At 48.1% G+C, this 18,975-nt stretch overlaps 2 protein-coding genes across 4 annotated transcripts in view; both read left to right on the top strand.

Annotated features, from left to right (window-relative positions):
• Window positions 1-8,145, top strand: part of SRL (sarcalumenin) — a 38,359-nt gene extending 30,214 nt beyond the window's left edge. For all 3 annotated transcript variants that reach the window (XM_015409954.1, XM_015409955.1, XM_015409957.1), the window contains 3 exons: window positions 266-382; window positions 3,856-4,089; window positions 7,168-8,145. In XM_015409954.1, coding sequence (XP_015265440.1) covers window positions 266-382; window positions 3,856-4,089; window positions 7,168-7,979 — 1,163 coding nt within the window. In that variant the 3' untranslated portion in view covers window positions 7,980-8,145. The remainder of the gene's footprint in view (window positions 1-265; window positions 383-3,855; window positions 4,090-7,167) is intronic.
• An 8,510-nt stretch (window positions 8,146-16,655) lies between these two features.
• Window positions 16,656-18,975, top strand: part of ADCY9 (adenylate cyclase 9) — a 43,793-nt gene continuing 41,473 nt past the window's right edge. The window contains exon 1 of the mRNA XM_015409888.1: window positions 16,656-16,845. Coding sequence (XP_015265374.1) covers window positions 16,656-16,845 — 190 coding nt within the window. The remainder of the gene's footprint in view (window positions 16,846-18,975) is intronic.

Here is an 18,975-nt window from a genome sequence, read left to right on the forward strand (position 1 = left end):
TTCCTGCTGTTGCATGCTGGGTGGCTGGCTGCCGGTCAGCTTGGAGGCGCACCCCTCTGTCCCGCGAGGTCAGGGTGGCCACATGACGCTTCCCTAGCTTGCATTGCCCCTTGGAATGGCTGGCTGGGCTGGGCTGGGCTGGGCTGGGCTGGGCTGGGCTGGGCTGGGCTGGGCTGGGGAATGTTTGCGTGAGCTTGGAGGGACTGACTCTTCTCTGGAGGAAGAAGTCAGAGGGGTACCCTCTCCGCTCCCCTCTTCCTTGCAGATGGAGAGATTACTTCCAAGCCGATGGTGCTGTTCCTGGGGCCGTGGAGCGTTGGCAAATCCACCATGATCAACTATCTGCTGGGACTGGACGACACGCCTTACCAGCTCTACACGGGTAATGGCACCTTCCTCGTTCTTCATTCCCTGCACCCCTGGCCTGTCCCTGCCCACTGGGGCAAAGGGGCCATCTGGACTCCCAAAGTGCAAGCTGAGGATTCCTGGGTCTGACCAAGGGGCTGAGGCTAGACAGCTACCTAGGACTCTGTCATTAAACAGCAGGGCATTGGGGCGGGGGGGGGGGCACACCCTTGGTGCTGATCAGTAGTGTGCAGTTTGGGGTAGTTGCTAGGAGCGCAGACTCTAACCTGGGAGAGCCGGGTTTGATTCCCCGCTTCTCCACATGCAGCTGCTGGTGTGACCTGCTGGTGTGACTGGTGTCAGTCACAAGTTCTTTCCGAGCTGTTCTCTTAAGAGCAGTTCCTGTCCAGAGCTCTCTCAGCCCCGCCTACCTCACAGGGGGTGTCTGTTGTGGGGAGGGGAAGGGAAAGGAGTTTGTGAGCCACTCTGAGACACCTTCAGGTAGTGAAGGGCCACGGGGTATGAATCCAATCTCCTCCTCCTCTTCTTCTTCTTCAGTTCCTGGACAGGTTGGTAGGAGCCTGGCCTTCTGCCCTTGCCAACTACACAGAGCTTCACCTGGGCGAGAGAATGCACCACCCTGGCAGGACTTTTGTCCTCTCCCTGATCTCTGGGCCCCCTGCTGCCTGCGGGTTGAAGCCTTCTGAAGGCTTCCCAGGGGCTGGCTGCTCCCCGCTTGGCAGACAGAACGAGGGCTGCCAACTTCCTGGCAGAAAAATGTCCTATCCCTTTAATAGGGGCTTAACGGGATGTTATTTACCTCCATACTGTGAGACGTTTCAGCTGCCCGTTTGCACACACGAAGAGAAGCAGTCTCTATTAAAGGGACAAGGAGACTTTTCCTCCCAGGCTTCCTTGGCAGCCCTCGATGGGAGGGAGCGTCCTCAGCAAGCCAGAGGAATGTGCCCCATCTGCCTTCCCTGTGTGGAGCCAATTAGCCGGAGCAGGAGTGACCTTTCCCGCTTTCCCTCCTCCATCCGTCCCCCACTTCCTAGCCTTTTTGATCCCTGGTCTCAGCCCAGCAGAGAATCTCTGAATTGAATTAGCCTGTGAAATAAAACCTTGGGGAGGAATTAATCGAGGTCAGCAACATGGGCTTCCTCTTGCTTATAAGACGGCTGGGCAGACAGGGTCCTGGGCCACGGTGCATCTCGAATCAACCTAGACCTAGAGCTGTGGGGCACGTGGCCTCCAGAGAGAGGCAGTCTGTCTCCAGTGGGTTCATTATCCCCCACTTGGGCACCAGGCCGATAGCATGATGGCTACAGACGGTGGAGAAATCCCCTTCATTTCATGACAAAAGATGGGGGCCACAAAAGCCGATGAATGGTCCCTTGATTTCATCCAGAAACGTTGTCTCAAGCCATTTGGAACACGAGACAAGGGACGAGGGACTGAGACATTTGCTTGTGTGGAGAAATGCTCTCCATCCTAGAATCCAGCCCCATCATTCAACCATTGGGGCTACAGACTCTGTTCATGAGGTTGCAAAATTGTACCTGGTAGAAAGGAGGGGTCTCATGCCCCAAGTACAGGATTACTTAGTGCTTACAGATGCAGGGAAAAAGGCCAGCGCTGTGCTGGGGATTATTAGGAAGGGAACAGAGAACAAACCAGCCAGTATCATAATGCCCCTGTATAAATCGAGAGAATACAGTCCTGGTCACCATACCTCAGGAAGGATATTATAGCTTTGGAAAAAGTGCAGAAAAGGGCAACTAGGAGGATAAAAGGGTTGAAACACTTTCCCTATGAAGAAAGGTTAAAGCGCTTGGAGAAACGACGACTGAGGGGTGACATGATTGAGGTGTACAAGATGGTGCATGGGATAGAGCAGGTAGAGAAAGAGGTCCTTTTCTCCCTTTCTCACAATACAAGAACTCGTGGGCACTCCATGAAATTGCCGAGCGGTCGGGTTAGAACAGATAAAAGGAAGTCCTTCTTCACCCAAAGAGTGATTAACACATGGGATTCACGGCCCCAGGAGGTGGTGGCGGCCACAAGCATGGACAGCTTCAAGAGAGAATTGGATAAGCATATGGAGCAGAGGTCCATCAGTGACTATTAGCCACAAGGTACAGATAGGAAGTCTCGCTCTGGGGGGCAAGGGATGCTCTCTGTATTCTTGGTGCTTGGGGGGGGGGGAGCAACAGTGGGAGGGCTTCTGGTGTCTTGGCCCCACTGCTGGACCTCCTGAGGGCACCTGGTATTTTTGGCCACTGTGTGACAGAGTGTTGGACTGGATGGGCCATTGACCTGATCCAACATTGGCTTCCCTTATGTTCTTATAAGAGGGAATTGGATGAACATATGGAGCAGAGGTCCATCAGTGGCTATGAGCCACAAGGTACAGATAGGAACTCTCGCTCTGGGGGTCAAGGGATGCTCTCTGTATTCTTGGTGCTTGGGGTGGGGGGCAACAGTGGGAGGGCTTCTGGTTTCCTGGCCCCACTGCTGGACCTCCTGAGGGCACCTGGTATTTTTGGCCACTGTGTGACAGAGTGTTGGACTGGATGGGCCATTGACCTGATCCAACATTGGCTTCTCTTCTGTTCTTATAGATAAGCATATGGAGCAGAGGTCCATCAGTGGCTATTAGCTGCAAGGTATAGATAGGGACTCTGGGACAAGTGATGCTCTGTCTGTCTGCATTAATATTTCACAAGAGCTCTTGCTGAAATGCCAAGCAGGCAACTAAGAGTTAGATAGGAACTCTCGGTCTGGGGCAAGTGATGCTCTGTCTTCTTGATGCTTGGGGGGGTGTGTCAACAGTGAGAGGGGCTTCTAGTGTCTTGGCCCCACTGGTGGACCTCCTGAGGGCACCTGGTATTTCTGGCCCCTGTGTGACACAGCCTGTGGGGCTGGATGGGCCATTGGCCTGATCCAACATGGGCTTCTCTCTTATGTTCTTATGCTAATAGGTCTGGCTGAATTAGAACAATAGGTTTACCATCTTACACCTTGTTTTAATGTTACATTACAAGGGGCATAGCCTGGGACGACTGAAGGGCTAGATAATTTTCTCTTTCTCTTGGAGGCAGGAAGATCAAAACCACTCCAAAGTTTTGGCAGGTTTTGGGAGTGAGGAAATGGGGCAGCAGCTCTGAGCAGAGAGGTGGGATAGCCATGGGATTCTCTGAGGGAGTGGGGATTATGAGTCCATTCCTTCACAGCCCGTTTCAACCAAGGACTGCTTCAAAAAAGTCAAAACGGGAATGCTCAGGGAGCAGCAGGCCCCATCATGGTAGGCATCCAATAACCCTTGCCAGTCCCCAGAGTCATAGATAATGTAGTATTGCTGCAGAAATCGGAGAATCAGCACCTTCAGGTCGGGTCAAAAAAAAGTCTTGTGGGAAGGCCAACCACTGCAAATGATTTGGCCTTGAGGAAGCTGAGTGTTTGCTTTTTTTTTGTCTCGGAACCCCCACGCACCCTTCATTTCATGGACAGGAGCCGAGCCGACCACCTCAGAGTTCACCGTCATCATGCACGGCCCCAAGCTCAAGACCATCGAAGGCATTGTCATGGCCGCCGACAGCGCTCGCTCCTTCTCCCCACTTGAAAAGTTTGGGCAGAACTTTCTGGAGAAGCTGATTGGGATTGAGGTGCCTCATAAGCTTTTGGAGAGGGTTACCTTTGTGGATACCCCGGGGATCATTGAGAATCGGAAGCAGCAAGAACGAGGTGATTTTCAACTTTCTTTGAATTTTCAGGGGGGCCCTGAGAGCAAGGTAAAATAGGAAACAGCAGTGGCCTTATCCTGACATTACAGTCCTGCAGTGACATCAGTAGGGTTGCCTGGTCTGGGTTGGAAGCTACTTGGGGATTTTGGGGGTGGATCCCGGAGAGGGTGGGATTTGGGGAGGGGCCTCAGCATGGTACAGTTCCATAGAGTCCACTGTGTAGTGGTTAAGTGTGCAGACTCTAATCTGGGAGAACCGGGTTTGATTCCCCACTCCAACACTTACACCTGCTGATGTGACCTTGGGTCAGTCACAAGCTCTGGCACAGCTGTTCCTGAAAGAGCAGTTTGTGTCAGAGTTCTCTCAGCCCCACCCACCTCACAGGGTGTCCTGTCGTGGGGAGGGGAAGGGAAAGGAGTTTGTAAGCCGCTCTGAGACTCTGAGTGAAGGGCGGGGTATAAATCCAATCTCTTCTTCTTCTTCGCAGCCATTTTCTCCAGGGGAGCTGATCTCTGTCAGCTGGAGATCAGTTGTAAAGGCGGGATACCTCCAGGCCCCACCTGGAGGCTGGCAACTCTAGGAATCAATTTAGTGAGAAAATTGAGATTCATAGTTGGTTTGGGTTTAAAATAAAAAACACAGCATTTAGATATTTAGTGTAGATTTTTGTGTCTGTATTAGCCAGCAGCGTGCATTTTGTTAGCCACACTGAACTAAATATCCATGAGCCTTTGCTAAGCCTTTTGTTTCAAACAGACCTGCCTGTACGCAGGAAAAGGGCACACATTCCATTTCCAGGACCAAAGCAATAATCTGCATTTTGGCAGGGAAAAGACCCTTTTTGGACCAAGGGGCCATCAATTAGGAAAGCAGTGATTCCCAGAGACACTGGGGTTCATACCCCCCACTGGTACATCAGAGATACCACCAAGTTTTGTGATATCTTTCATGCAGGAGAATCATCCGGACGAGAGCAGAGAAAGTGTTGCCATTCAGAATACAAATTGTTATCTAGCATGTTCTGTAAACAAAATGTTCCTCTCTGGAATAGCTGAGCCATCAAAATCTCGGTTGATGTCAAACTAATTAACAAGTGTAATAATTTTTGGGCAGCTCTTTAATCATTCTGTATAAATCTGTGGCTCTTGCCTGGCATTTTTGTTCACTTTTAGAAACTTGAGGGAGATTTGTTTGTATGATCCCTGGAGTTTTTTAGAAGTGGCCCGGAGGCCTTCAGTATAGTTTGCTTGTGGGGAGGGAGGGAAAATTCTTTCACTGTCTTATCTTAGAGACTTGCTTGTTGAAGGAAACAGTATTTATATTGTCTTGTGCACTCAGCCACCTTGCTTGACTGACAGAGGTGCTCTGCTCTCTAATTTTTACTAACACTAAACAAAGAAACATTTTACTTTGTTTTGAAAAGAGATCTCCTGTCTTGAGTCTCTGTCGGCTCTGTCAGTGGAGACTGTTCGCATATCACGCCTTTCGGTGAGGGGCCAACACCTTAGGGCACAGAACCAGGGCAGGGTGGGTTGACAGGCTTACACTAATTAGACACATGTCAGAAAAGTCCGACATCAATCAGTATCTCAGCCAATCTTTTTTTTTTAATGACTAAAATGTCACTGATTTCAGGATGAAATATTTAACTTCAGATTTAAATTCTGAATATTTCACAAGCAGGCAGAACTAAAAAAAATCACTCAAAGACATCCTACGGTTTCTTGCTGCTATGATCACCGCCACTTCTTTGTCTTGTGGGAAGGCCAACCACTGCAACCACATGATCACCGCCACTTCTTTGTCGCATGGCCCACACAGCTGTGTGTGCAGATACCCAGGAGTGTTGTCAATTCGTGTAAGAGCGTGTGGGCAAGAGCTGTAGGTCTAGATATTCCTTACAGAGCATGGAGAGCAAATCTTAGATACATCCAAGGGCTTTTGGTGTGTTTAAATTTCAGAGAGATACAGTGTGGGTTTTGATTCCACAGAGACTGAATTAAATGCTCAGCAGAAATATTCACATGTGTCGAAAATGCCAGAGTGGAAATGCGGGCTTTGAATACATGGTGGGAACTGTAAGAAGACAGTCTTGTTGGGGGCTCTTGTGCTGGAGAAATGCATGCAGGGGGAAAACATGAAAAACTACAACAGAATCTCACTGATGCAGATGATATTTTTGCAAAATTTCTGGTTTCACAGCATTATTTCTATATATATATTTAATACCTGAAATTTGGTGAATGATAACCCTCACATGTGATCCCTGGTCCTCAGCCAGAGCCAGGGCTTTCTCGGCCCTGGTGCCGACCTGGTGGAACTCTCTGTCGAACGATATTTGTGTGTGCCCTGCGGGACCTAGCCCAGTTCCTCAGGGCTTGTAAGGCAGAGATGTTCCCCAAGGCCTACGGCTGAGGATGGCAACGGTTTCTGTCTAACCTGGCTCCTTCCTCTCCGCCCTCTCTTTCCTCTCTCCCCAAGGGGTAAGGATATATAATTGATGTATTTTCAGCATCATCTGAAACTGTTATCGAATTGCTACTGTCTTAATCGTTTTTAACTGGATCTGTGAATGTGGTTATTTCAATGTTATGAATGTATTTATTGGAAACGTTGTTCAGCGCCCTGAGCCCTGTTCACAGGGGAGGGCGGTCTACAAATAGAATAAATTTAAAAAAGAAATAAAGGTTAATGTTGTCAACAGCTGAAAATACTTCTATTGATTATTCCCACTTTCTAGACAGTCACAAAATCCATAGGAAATGGCTTATGCACCAAATTCTGGTGATTCCTTATAAAATCTCCATCCGTGAGGCATCAAGGTTTGACCAAATGATTTAATTACTCCTGTTCTGCATTTAAGTTTCTCCCTTGTGGTCTAACAATCCCACCCCAGGCATGACTGCCAGTAGGATGGTGGGGTTTTTATGGGTTTGGTGTCAGAGGCAGAGAGGACTGAGTTCGCAGCGGTGTGGAGCCCAGGCTAGCTAGACCTCTCCACGTCCCAAACTGTGCACAAGCCAGATGCTCAACATCCTTTGACCTCAAACGTGATGTTGCTCTTCTTCCTCTCCCGTAGGCTACCCGTTTAATGACGTCTGCCAGTGGTTCATCGACAGAGCCGACCTAATTTTCGTGGTGTTTGACCCCACAAAGCTGGACGTGGGGCTGGAGCTTGAGATGTTGTTCCGCCAGCTGAAGGGCCGCGAATCCCAGATCAGAATAATCCTGAACAAGGCAGACAGCCTGGCCACTCAGGAGCTCATGCGAGTCTACGGGGCCTTGTTTTGGAGCCTGGCCCCACTGATCAATGTCACCGAGCCCCCCCGGGTTTATGTCAGCTCCTTTTGGGCTCCAGACTACCAGCCGGACACTCACAGAGACCTTTTCCTCAAAGAAGAGATCTCGCTCCTAGAAGACCTTAACCAGGTAATTGAAAATAGGCTAGAGAACAAGATTGCCTTCATCCGTCAGCACGCCATCAGGGTCCGTATCCACGCGCTCCTTGTCGACCGCTACTTACAAACCTATAAGGACAAAATGACCTTCTTCAGTGATGGAGAACTGGTGTTCAAGGACATTGTGGAGGATCCAGACAAGTTCTACATCTTCAAGTCCATTCTGGCCAAGACCAACGTCAGCAAGTTTGACCTCCCTAACCGCGAGGCCTACAAGGACTTCTTTGGGATCAATCCTATCAGCTCCTTCAAGCTCCTGGCTCAGCAGTGTTCCTACATGGGAGGCTGTTTCCTGGAGAAGATCGAGAAGGCCATCACCCACGAGCTACCTGATCTCTTGGGGAGCGTTGGCCTGGGGAAAAAGCCCAGTGTCCTCTCCTGTGATACAACTGGCTGTGGGGAAACTCCAAAGAACCGTTACAAGAAACATTAACGGGGCCGTTCCACATAACCGCCAGTTCCTTTGCTCCTGTTGGTGAATGAGCTTATGTCTTATCTGTCCAAGATGCCGAGGTTTGTTAACCCTTCCAATGCCACACTGGCAAGAGCTAATATACAAGGAGGAGTCCCTGGCAGCAACGGCGGGGGGGGGGGGTGGGGGGCACCTGGGGGAGAGAAAAAAAAAACGGGGAATTCATGACAAAATATGGGGGGGGGGCCCCCTGAGCCCAGGGGGGGGGGGGGGGTTGGGGGGGCCCCTGGGGAGGAGAACAAAAACACTGTGAATTCATGACTTTTCATCCTCTGTTGTTTTAAGCGGGAGGCAGTATTGTAAAGCTCTCAGTGCAAAGGGTGGGCCGTGTCGGTAGAGGTGGTCACCTACCCTTGGGTATTCTCAGCATACCAGGAGAAAGCATGTAGTGAGAGAGAAAAGCAGGAAAGGTGCACAGCCTTTCGCAACCTGTATTCAGTTCCTCTGGCATCTTTGCCTGATGCATGTTTGTGTGTGTGTGTGTTTTTTTAAAGGATTACAGACTCCATCACAATCACCCAACCTCTCCTTTTGGGCCCTGCCGACCACCCACTCTTGCTCTTCATGAACATGCCCCCTTTCTCCCCAGCAGCATCTTAGCCTCCCCCTGTGTATCCCTCCTGTCTCAGACATACAGACAGATTCCATCCTGCCTTTTAATTTGGGTCCAGCCCGATCTGTAAATATAAAGATTTTTTTTCAAAAAATCATTTGGAAACCTGGATCAAAACGAGAAATACTCTGGCACAGGTAGGAGTCCCAGGCGCCTTCACTAGAAGCATGTTTCAGTGGAGTTCCGTTGGGTCTGGGAAGGTGTGGGGACACAGGAGTCTGCCGGTGCTTAGACGACAACGTTGTGAGTCTTAGTACCTCCTCCACTAGGATGCAACGTGTTCACAATGTGCCTGCTTGTTGTTTGAGGGTCTTTGTCCTGCTGGGAGTCTTCTGATTCCCTTTGTCCCACTTGCGGCCCCTTCTGGTTTTTTGCAAGCTGCTTAATTGTGGGGTAAGACTGGGCTTTCTGCCCTGCTCCAAAAGATGTTTTGTCGGCTTTAGCTTTTCAGTTGTCAGTCTGTGTCATCATTCCCTACCACCTAACTCTGTGGTCAGGCGCAAGCGACTGTTCTTTAAGTGAGAACCGATGCCAGATTCCGCACAGGAAAGGCATCGGCGCCCCTCTTTTGCTAGGTTATATTGAGCTAGCGAAGCTGATGACAGCAAACAGAAAACGAGAAAGTTGCTGTTGTGATAGGCGGTGAAGGACACTGAGGCCTGGGAAGGGGACAAGCAAAGCGGGTGACTTCTAGCTTTATTAAAAATGGCTTGAGATTTCTCAAGCCAGATGCAAGAAAGGCCAAGCTAGGTATAACTAAGCACCCTGGAAAAGCTAGGAGGGAAGGAGAAAAGGCAAAGCCAAAAGACTGCGAGACGTCGGTTGAGTTCGTTGCATAGAGAATGGGAAGTCTGTAAGAGTGAAGAGGTTGTCCGGCTCAAAAACCACATCTTTGAAGAGGAACGTGCCACAAACCACCCGCAAAAGATGAGTTTGAAAGTATTGGGGCGGATTCCTAAGTTTCAGAGTCCATGTGGTGGACATGTGGACTGTCAACAGACATGCTCTGGGAGCTGCCCACTGGGAACTGAATTCTCAGGCAGGGATGGTCCTGAGTTGAATTGGGACCACAGTGTGCAAGGCGATGGAGCTGAAGGCCCCCCCCCCCCAGCACCATTTCCCCAACCTGAAAAGTCTCCAAGGAGCCAGTATTTCCCCAGCTGATCCGTCAAGCCTTGCAAGGCCAAGAGCCACCCCAACCCTACTGGAGCACTCGCCTACCATAACCAGGCATGATGCTTGGAAGAACCAGTTGGCTGTTCCAGAAAGATGTGGATTGTACCTCCACTTCTTTGCAGGAGCAGTTAAGGCCTCAAGTCCACCGTTTCTGGGACAACACCTGTGCTTCCTACATGATGGATTCCAGCCCTGACTTGAGGCACGTCTGCCTTGAGCTGGACAATGGAGAGTACCAGAGACTGGCTGCCAGGCCTTCTAAATCAGCAGTTTGGTGTAGTGGTTAGGAGCATGGACTCTAACCTGGGAGAACCAGGTTTGATTCCCCACATTCCTCCTCCACAGGCAGCCAGCTGGGTGACTTTGGGCAAGCCATAGTTCCCTCAGTCACAGTTCTCTCAGAGCCCTCTCAGCCCCACCGACCTCACAGGGTGTCTGTTGTGGGGAGAGGAAGGGAAAGGAGATTGTAAGCCTCTCTGAGACTCCGAGTGAAGGGTAGGGTATAAATCCAATCTCCTCCTCCACCTCCTCCTCCTCTTTCTTTCTTTCTCTGTCTTTCTTTTTCTTTCCTTCTTCTTCTTCCTAACAACAGAGGAGTGGTGGTGCAGAGACACAAATCTGGGCACAGCTCACAAAGGAACGGGATACGGGAACAGCTAAGCCATCAAATCAGCATCATGAGTACTTGCGTTCCAGAGCATTGTAGACACGAGGGAAGCTTTAGACTGCCTGAGATTTGCAGCCTCCTCCTCCTCCTGTCTTCTCTTGTATATTAGCTTCTCCCTCCCTCTTTCTTCTCCCACTAGCTGCTTCCCGCCCACCCTGCAGTGCTTTCTCCAGCTCAGATTATCTTCTCTGTGCCTGTCAACGGCCCTGCCTCTTTGTCTCGACTGATGGAACAGAGACAAGCGCTGCTGCTCAAAGTGGCATCTCATCAAAGTGTGTTAAGACAGGCGGGCCCCCTTTTTCTCCCGCTCGCCCTTCCTCTTCTTGTGTGTTTTTGCTGCCTCTCTTCCGGCCCTTGACCATTCTCTCGTTCATATATGTCCCCTTTGCTTTTACAAATCACAGCGTCTTGCAGGTCACGTGGAAGTGAGACTGGATTGTTGTTTTCTACACTCTTTTGCAGTTTGCTCGGTTTAGGGTGCAATTCAGGAATCAAGCGACAAGCTGGATATGGTGTGGTGTAAAATTCGCAGTGTCACAATCTTTGTCGACGCTGTATAACTTCTGGTGCTGAGGTGCAGTAAGTGCTGCTAGCATTTCCGTAAGGCGGAGGTTCCCAGAGCCATCACTGGTGTGGCATTGAAAAGAAGGAAGCCAGTGTATTCAGTCTGCTGTGTGTTGGGTTCTGATGGTGGGGGGGATGCTGTGCAGCCTGGACTCAAGAGGAAGCATCTGCCTCTGCAGGGAAGAGATCTGCCCAATCTATGAGGACTGTAGCATCCTTGACTGGCACGTGGCTCATTGGCTCTAGCGGTGTTCTCCTTCCCCCTTCACAGTGTGTGTTCTGGCTCTCTTTGGTGATGCGTTTGCTCCGCATTCATGTGTCTTGGCAACCATGTGGTGGCTACAGGACCTATGACAAAGATGGCCCCTGCCAGGTCTGGAATCATCCACTCTGGAGAAAACTTTGCTTTTGAGCATGTGGGTGTAGTTTAATGTCCACCTAAATGGACGTGGTCTGAGGAGCCGGCTTCTGTTGCTACCAGCGGGGTCCTTCTCAGTCTTGGGAATATACGTCTTTGTGAGCCGCTAAATTTGGGAAGGGGGGATTCTGGGTACCTCTCACTGGTCAAACTACTAAACCAAAACCCTGCCATCCACTGTCGTGTGCTTCTTTTGAGCAGGATTTTGGGCAGATACATTTTAAAGGAACTACAAAGCTGTAAAATATTCCTGTTAGCAACAATCTGTATTTGGAGAGACCATAATATATCAGCCATTCTAAATAAATTTTGATCTTTTTCAATCCCCTTCCTTGTCACCTTGCCTCTTCTTTGGAAAGGTTGGAGCTGGTGAATAAAAGGTTTGGAGTCCACCAAAGAGGTTTAAAGGATCCATGATTGAACCCCCACCTACTAATTTCCATTGATTAATGGTGGAACACTGCCACCTTTCCTAAAACCATCACAAGGCCCTGCACAGTGCTACACAGCAGACATTTCACTTTAGGTCTACATAACAACCCACAATAAATCCATCTAGCAACTCTTCCTCCAGTGACTTCCCCCATGCTTCTGTGGCACAGAATCCATATCCAGTGCTTGATAATGACTGTGGGTCGGATGTCAGTGAGATTACTGAAGGGGTTTCCCCTCTACAGTGAGACTAGAGGGAGGAAGTTATTATGGGAGATCATTCAAGCTGCAGTTAGGAAGTGGGTAGACCACAATAGGGTGCTGCAGAGATTCTTCCTTTTGACTTTGGTTGCTTCACATGCTCGGCTCCAGCACGGAGTCGCTTCTGCTGTCAATGGGTGGGAAGCTCATATGGCAACCAGATGTGCTTTGTGATGTTTTTGGTGACCTGGATATGCAGAGCTACGAGGAATGGGTGTCTGTAAACGGTGTCGGATTGAGCAGCCATATCTCCCATCACAAATCTTAGGCTCTGGGGCTCCTTATTGGACCCGGTCGGGCATTGTGCATAAGCCGCTAACCTCCTATCGCCATTTGACTAGCTGTACAAAATCCTCAATATCTCAAAGGACCAATTCATACATTACAAAGTCCACATGGTGGACTTGTGGACTGTCAAGAGATGCAGTCATGGAGTTCTGTGCTGGCAGCTCAATTCCCAGGAGTGTGGGGGCCCAATTCAGATCAGAACCCCAATGTGTCTTCCTTTTCCCCCACCTTAGAAGGCCCCAAAGAGCCACTATTTGCCCCACTGAGGAACCTTACATGTACTGATTGTTACAGGTAAGATTTCCCCTAAAACATTCCTGTCACATATGATATGTTCTTGGAGCTACTATACTCTGAGGTCGCTATCATTAGGTAGCTGTCTAGTAGTGCCATTCAATGTAAAGACTTCCCATTTTTAGACTAGTAGTTGTGGGGGAGTTGGGGTTATCTAAGGACCAATTCACACCTTATGAAGTCCCTGTGTCCCCTTCCTGGCTGTCAAATGACAGAGTTCCATGTTCGGAACTTAATTCCTAAGAGAGTATGAGCCTGGTTCATATTTGGACAGGGGGTTTAAACTTCTCTTCCCAACCATCATTTTCCTGGGAAGGTGCAACTCGGCCCCGTGGGAAAACTTATCTATACAGATGGCTACACATAACATAGCTTGAAAAGTCACTGTAAAAGAGATGGAAGTATTGGCACTGTCTGTCAGCAAAACCTCTAAGTTAAGATCAACCAACAAATGATAACTTTCTCATCGAGAATCTCTCATGAGCCAGACCCGATCCCTGGGCCGGATTAGCGGTTGACACCACAAGGAATATCAGAACTTCATGTTACTTCTGATTTCCACTTGTCTTTGCATCTGTTCGGGAAGACTGATTGTTCTCCACATGACCCTGCACTTGTAGCAACAGGCCCAGAAAAGGAGAACAAAACACATTTTAAGAGCTCCTCAGGAATTCCACACATTCCAGTTGCTTTCCTTTGAGGCTGTGCACATTTCATCAGGCGTTAATTCAGCAGGATAATTCCGTGTGAGACGTAGCAGCCTGCCAGCTTCCTTACGGTCTTTCGACAAATAACTCCAGCTAAAGGTGCCACTGGACAAAAAAAGGGGGGTAATTAAGTGTCTTTGAGTAGGTTTGAAGTATATGACAAGGAAACAGTTTTAGAACTGATGCACCCAACTGCCTGTTGGACTTGTTTGTAATCCACAGAGACTTTTTTTTTGCCAGCCCAAATTGAATCTGTAGATGACAATATTCTTATCTGAGCACTCCAATAAAAGCCCAGATGTTGATTCAACTTGCCTCTGCAGTCTTGACTGTAAACAGGAGCCCTGTGGCACCATAAAGAACATTTATTTTAGCATAAGTTTTCCTGAGACACAGCTCACTTCATGAGGCACTTCATGCACCTGAAGGATTTATTAGAAGCATTCCTGGAATTACAATACCCACCCAAATAAGTAAAGAAACAGATTGACTAAAACTTAAACATACATAAAAGAAAGAGTTGGACTGGTACCAACACAGAAGAAGACCTGAAATACTCCTAAAATAAGCGACAATAGACATTAAATTTAAAAATCTCAATGTTTTAAAAACTGAAATGTCTGAAAAAAGTATAAAGAGCTGGACTGACATTAATACTGAAGAAGTTGTGATAAGATAAGGAATAACTGATAAAAGGCTATAAAGGGTTGAAAAGAGAGGATAGATTGAAGAAAAATTTGAAGATACATAGTTAAGATTTTAAAAATGATTTGGAGAATATATCAAATGAAATATATACATTTATAGCCAATCTAGAAGATAAGAATTCTTATTTTTAACTATTTGCAAAATATATACATAAGAATATAAACTGAAATATAGTGTATGAGGACCTTGAATAGTCAAGCCAATGATGTATGGAAAACCCTCAATGTATATGTAGGTATGTTGGTCTGTATTTTTTTGGCTTATAATATATTAAAAGGAACAGATTGACAAGGAGAAACTCGTACCCAGAAATAGCCTACTATAAGACTGGTCCAGTGGAGATAGTAACAGAACACCACTGGTGGTCTCCTCTCCTGCAGGTCAAACCAGTCAATGGCTTCTAGCCCATCCATATTTCCTGAACACAGGCCTGGGGTGGCTGGTCTTTTCTTACTTATAGACAGCCTCCTGACCCAAAACAGATTCTCACTTGCATCCACATGGCCACCCAACAGAGATACAAACCCACCAACTGGACTTTCCAACAAAGCAAATTGTCCCCATATAGACTGAAGGAATACGATCACAGGATCTAATCACATTGGTTATGCCATCTCAGGCTCTTCCTCATGTGTCAATAATGCCCATCTGCTCTCTCTGTTAGCCAAACAGGGCAGTCTGACATTACAAATAGCAATATTCAGAAACCAGTGGTGGAACGTTTTGATCTTCCAGGGCATTCTGTTGTTGACTTAAACATGATTATTCGCCTACAGAAGAACTTCCAGCAGGGCTGCATTATGACTTTCATGGGCCCTAGGTACTTTTGCCTTTGTGGGCCCCTTCCACAATAATAATATTGACATTAAAAATATTTTTGATATAACTTTAAATACTTCAACATTTTATTTTGTTTTCTGTTTTAGGAAAAATTTAATAGATTCTCGTGGGCCCTAAAATTCAATTATTTTCTGATGTGAGAAAAAACCCCATTTTCTTCAAACCTAAAAGGTCATTTCTTCTTCTTCTGATGTTAAAAGAAATTAAAATATTTGTGTGGGCCCCTAAAAGTATCATGGGTCCTAGGCACTATGCCTACTGTGCCTAATGGATAAATCATCTCAGAGTTCAAGGGAAAAATACATAAATGAGGAGTATGGATTCATTAAGAAGTTCAGTATTATCTCCCCACACTCCCTCAGATGTAATTAAGAATTTGCGATTTCCCACTCACTTTAGGTCTCATATCTTAGCATCACCCACCATTAATAGATGTTAATAAATTCAGCTAAACTCTATATGGCCTGTGTATTAGTCTAATTTAATCGTACTTTCCTGGATTAGACATGTTAATCCAATTTTTCCTATCAGCCATTGGGAGTGGTCCTCATCCCCTGAGGGATTTATTACTCTTTTTATTGGGTCTTGTTTTAAATTGGCCTTTCTTTGTAACATCTTCCCAAATCAGTTTTTAAGGTGCCACCGGATTCTTTTAATTTGCCGTTACAGACTAACATGGCAAACCCTCTGACTCGCTGGATCCATAACACACTCACAGAAATAAGAATGTTGTTTGGACACTGAGGCAGTACTAGAGAGCAGTGTTCCCTCTAAGCTGAGTTAGTGTGAGTTAGCTCACAGTTTTTTAGCCTCCGGCTCACACATTTTTGCCTTAGCTCAGGAAGGACGGCTCCAGAGCAAACTGATTTATGTAGCAGCCAAATCACCTGCTCACAACCTTAATGCCAGTGGCTCACAAAGTGGAATTTTTGCTCACAGGACTCCACAGTTTAGAGGGAACACTGCAGAGGTCTCTTAGATACATATTTTATCATTACAATGCATAAATGGAAGTATTCCACCATTGTCACCCAGTAACATGAGTTGTATGCAGTCAGGCCCAGTGATTTTTTTTCAGTGTTTTTAGGCAAATGTTGTAAGAGCGACAGCTGGGGTGAGAAAAGAAAAAGGAGAAAGCCAGAAGAACAAACGGATGACAGCAGCAGAGCTCTTTTTTGTGTGTGGGAACCAAAGAAGGGAATCAGGAGGCAGGGAGAGATAACAGGATGCAGCAGGGCAAAACCTGGCAAAAGCCACATTGGCAGCTGCAGATAACGGCTTCAAGAAAGAGGCATGGCAGAAACGCCGAGGCTGGTTGCCACATCTGTTTATTCCTCTGGGAAATTTTATCCCACTTTCCTCTCTCGCCAGGGATCCTGGCAGCGCCAGGGATCCAAGGCAGCCCGGCAGCCTTTTAATTGCTCCCTGATCCTTGTGCGCCACTTAACCGTGTGCTGTGAGACAACCTGCTCGCTTTCCCCCTGCTGAATAATTTACTTGTTCTGGCAGCAATTAATTAGTTCTAATGAGAGGAAAGCAGGTCCAGGGACAGATATTAATAGCAGAACAGTATTGCGTGCAGTATGGCACAGGGTTTTTTAAACGAACACACAGTGCATGGCCGCAGTGGCTTTGCCCTTGACTGTGGAATGTAATTCTGAGGAGAAACATGGCTGGTCCCAGGAATCTGATGCTAGCCGAGCCACAATATTTTTTAAAAGATGGCGTCCCGGTACAGCTCGAACGACGGAAGCAGACGGCGGCGGAGAGGCGGAGTCGGACGACGTGGGGAAAGCGGACGGTGCAGGCGCAGCGGAGCCGGAAGGACAGAGTTGCAGCCGCGCCGGAGCGCGCCGCACGTCGGAGGGGCCCAGCTGACCCACCGCAGGAGTGACCGTCGAAATGGAGCCAGAAGACAGCTGAGAGACATCGAGCCGAGGAACGCCGACCTGAAGACCGTCCGGTACCTCCACTGGGTGCTGATAGGGACTGCCCCCCACCCTGTGTTCTGTGGCCATAGATTAGGTATGAGATTCAAAGTGTAAGCCGCTCAGAGACCCCTTAGCGGGGGTTCGAGCGGGGTAATAAATCAAACGATAAATAAATAAATAAAATAAAATAAATAAATATAACTTTTTTTAAAAAAATCTATATTGTCATTGGGTTGGGCTTGCCTTAGGTGGTCCTTCCATTTCTTTGACGCCATTTTGATAAAAAATAGCAATGCAAAAAATACATTAATTCTAAGAGGAAACATTCAACATGAGAAAAGGGCAACTGAGACAAGTGAAATCTTACCCCAAACAGCTCTTGAAACCCAGTCCCATCCCTAGAATTCAATGAACCAGGGTGTGGGAGAAAAGTGATCAGGAATTTCCTAGAGTCATCTCCAATTTCTAGACAACATGAGTGAAAGTTTACACAGAAAGGCAGTTACAGAAACACTTGAACAGTGTTTCCAGTAAAACTAAGGGGGAAATGACAATGAACGCTGCAACGAAAACAAACATTTGTCATTATTGGGGTGGATCCTCCCCCTATCTTATCCCTCCACTGAGCAAACATTATTAATTAATTAATTAAAATATTGATACCCCACATTTCCCTTTGGCTCATGTTTGAACTTCCTCCAATCTAAGGAGCTTTCCTCCATCTTATGTGGCTCTTCTGTTAGAGGAGGAGCCACTTAGCCTGGAGAGAGGCTACTTGGAGGATGTTTGAATCCACCCCAGGTCTATGACCGTAATAAACTTGAACATGACCAATAATTTCAATGTATAAAGCGCCATTTGGAGTGCCAGCATGAACTTGGGATCCCTCGATCTCAAAAAGGAGGCATTGATTGGATTTTGCCAAAGGACTGCAGAAGTTTCTAGAAGGTCCCAGCCTGGTGGTGGGTGTTATGCGAGGCTCTTCTGGTCTTTCCAGAAGTTTCTAGAAGGTCCCAGCCTGGTGGTGGTGACATGTTATGCGAGGCTCTTCTGGTCTTTCCAACAGCCTTCTTCTGGCCGCTGCCCTACAGCCGCCCTCCCTTCACACTTCTTTGTTCACAAACTCTACCACCTCCTGTCAGTCTCTTGAAAGCAAAAAGCTACTTCTGAGGGGGTGTGCATGTGGACGGGTCTTAAGACTGAAGAACTGGGAGAGTAAGGTGAGGCCTCTCCACCCAGAAGCCCCATATATTTATTCAGTGGGGGCTGGCTCCCAAGAAAAGCGATGTCAGGGCCAATGCTCCCTTCTAACCTGCGGAGTTCTTGTGAGGAAAAAAATCCTACTTTGTGAGCTACTGGTAGTAGTAGTAAAATTTATTGTGTAGCCATTGGCCATTACAATTTAAAATTTACATTTAAACAATATACAAATTAGACAGCTTTGTGAGCTCCTGGCATTCGAGTTGTGAGCCAGTGATTTGGCTATACTGCATCCAGTTAGTCTGCTCTGGAGCCATCCCTTCCTGAGCGGAAACAAAAAACGTGTGAGCTGGAGGCGAAAGAACCGTGAGCTGGCTCACACCGACTCGGCTGAGAAGGAAGGCTGGTCGGGGCTGCCAGGCCTGCAGTGTGAGAGGGAGACGAGGCCGACGAGACTCGTCGTCAAGCCGAGTGGCGGCCGCTTCCCCCTGAGGGGAACGAGCGGGGTGAGGGGCGGCCCTTCTAACGTCCCCCGCCGCCTGAGGCGATTGAACACGAGAGAGACCGCGAGCGGCAGTCGATTCTGTGTGCGCCTGCGCGCGTGAGGGGAAGCGCGCCGCCGCCGCCGCCGCCCCCCTCATACAAGCGCCACACAGACTGAAGGGCGAGAGAGAGAGAGAGAGCGCGATATATTTTTTTTCCCTTCCTACATCAGGCGCCGACCCAAAAGGGCGGGAAACCCATCGGCTCTCCCCCTCCCCACGTGAGAGGAAAGGCGTGGCGAGCCCGCCCCGGAGGCGGGAAGCACCGCCCGACGACGACTGGGGGGGGGGGGGCGGGGCGGGGGCCGCGGTTTAA

The sequence above is a fragment of the Gekko japonicus genome, unplaced genomic scaffold, assembly GCF_001447785.1.
Source record: "Gekko japonicus isolate JY-2015 unplaced genomic scaffold, Gekko_japonicus_V1.1 scaffold78, whole genome shotgun sequence".
NCBI classification, from domain to species: Eukaryota; Metazoa; Chordata; class Lepidosauria; order Squamata; family Gekkonidae; genus Gekko; species Gekko japonicus.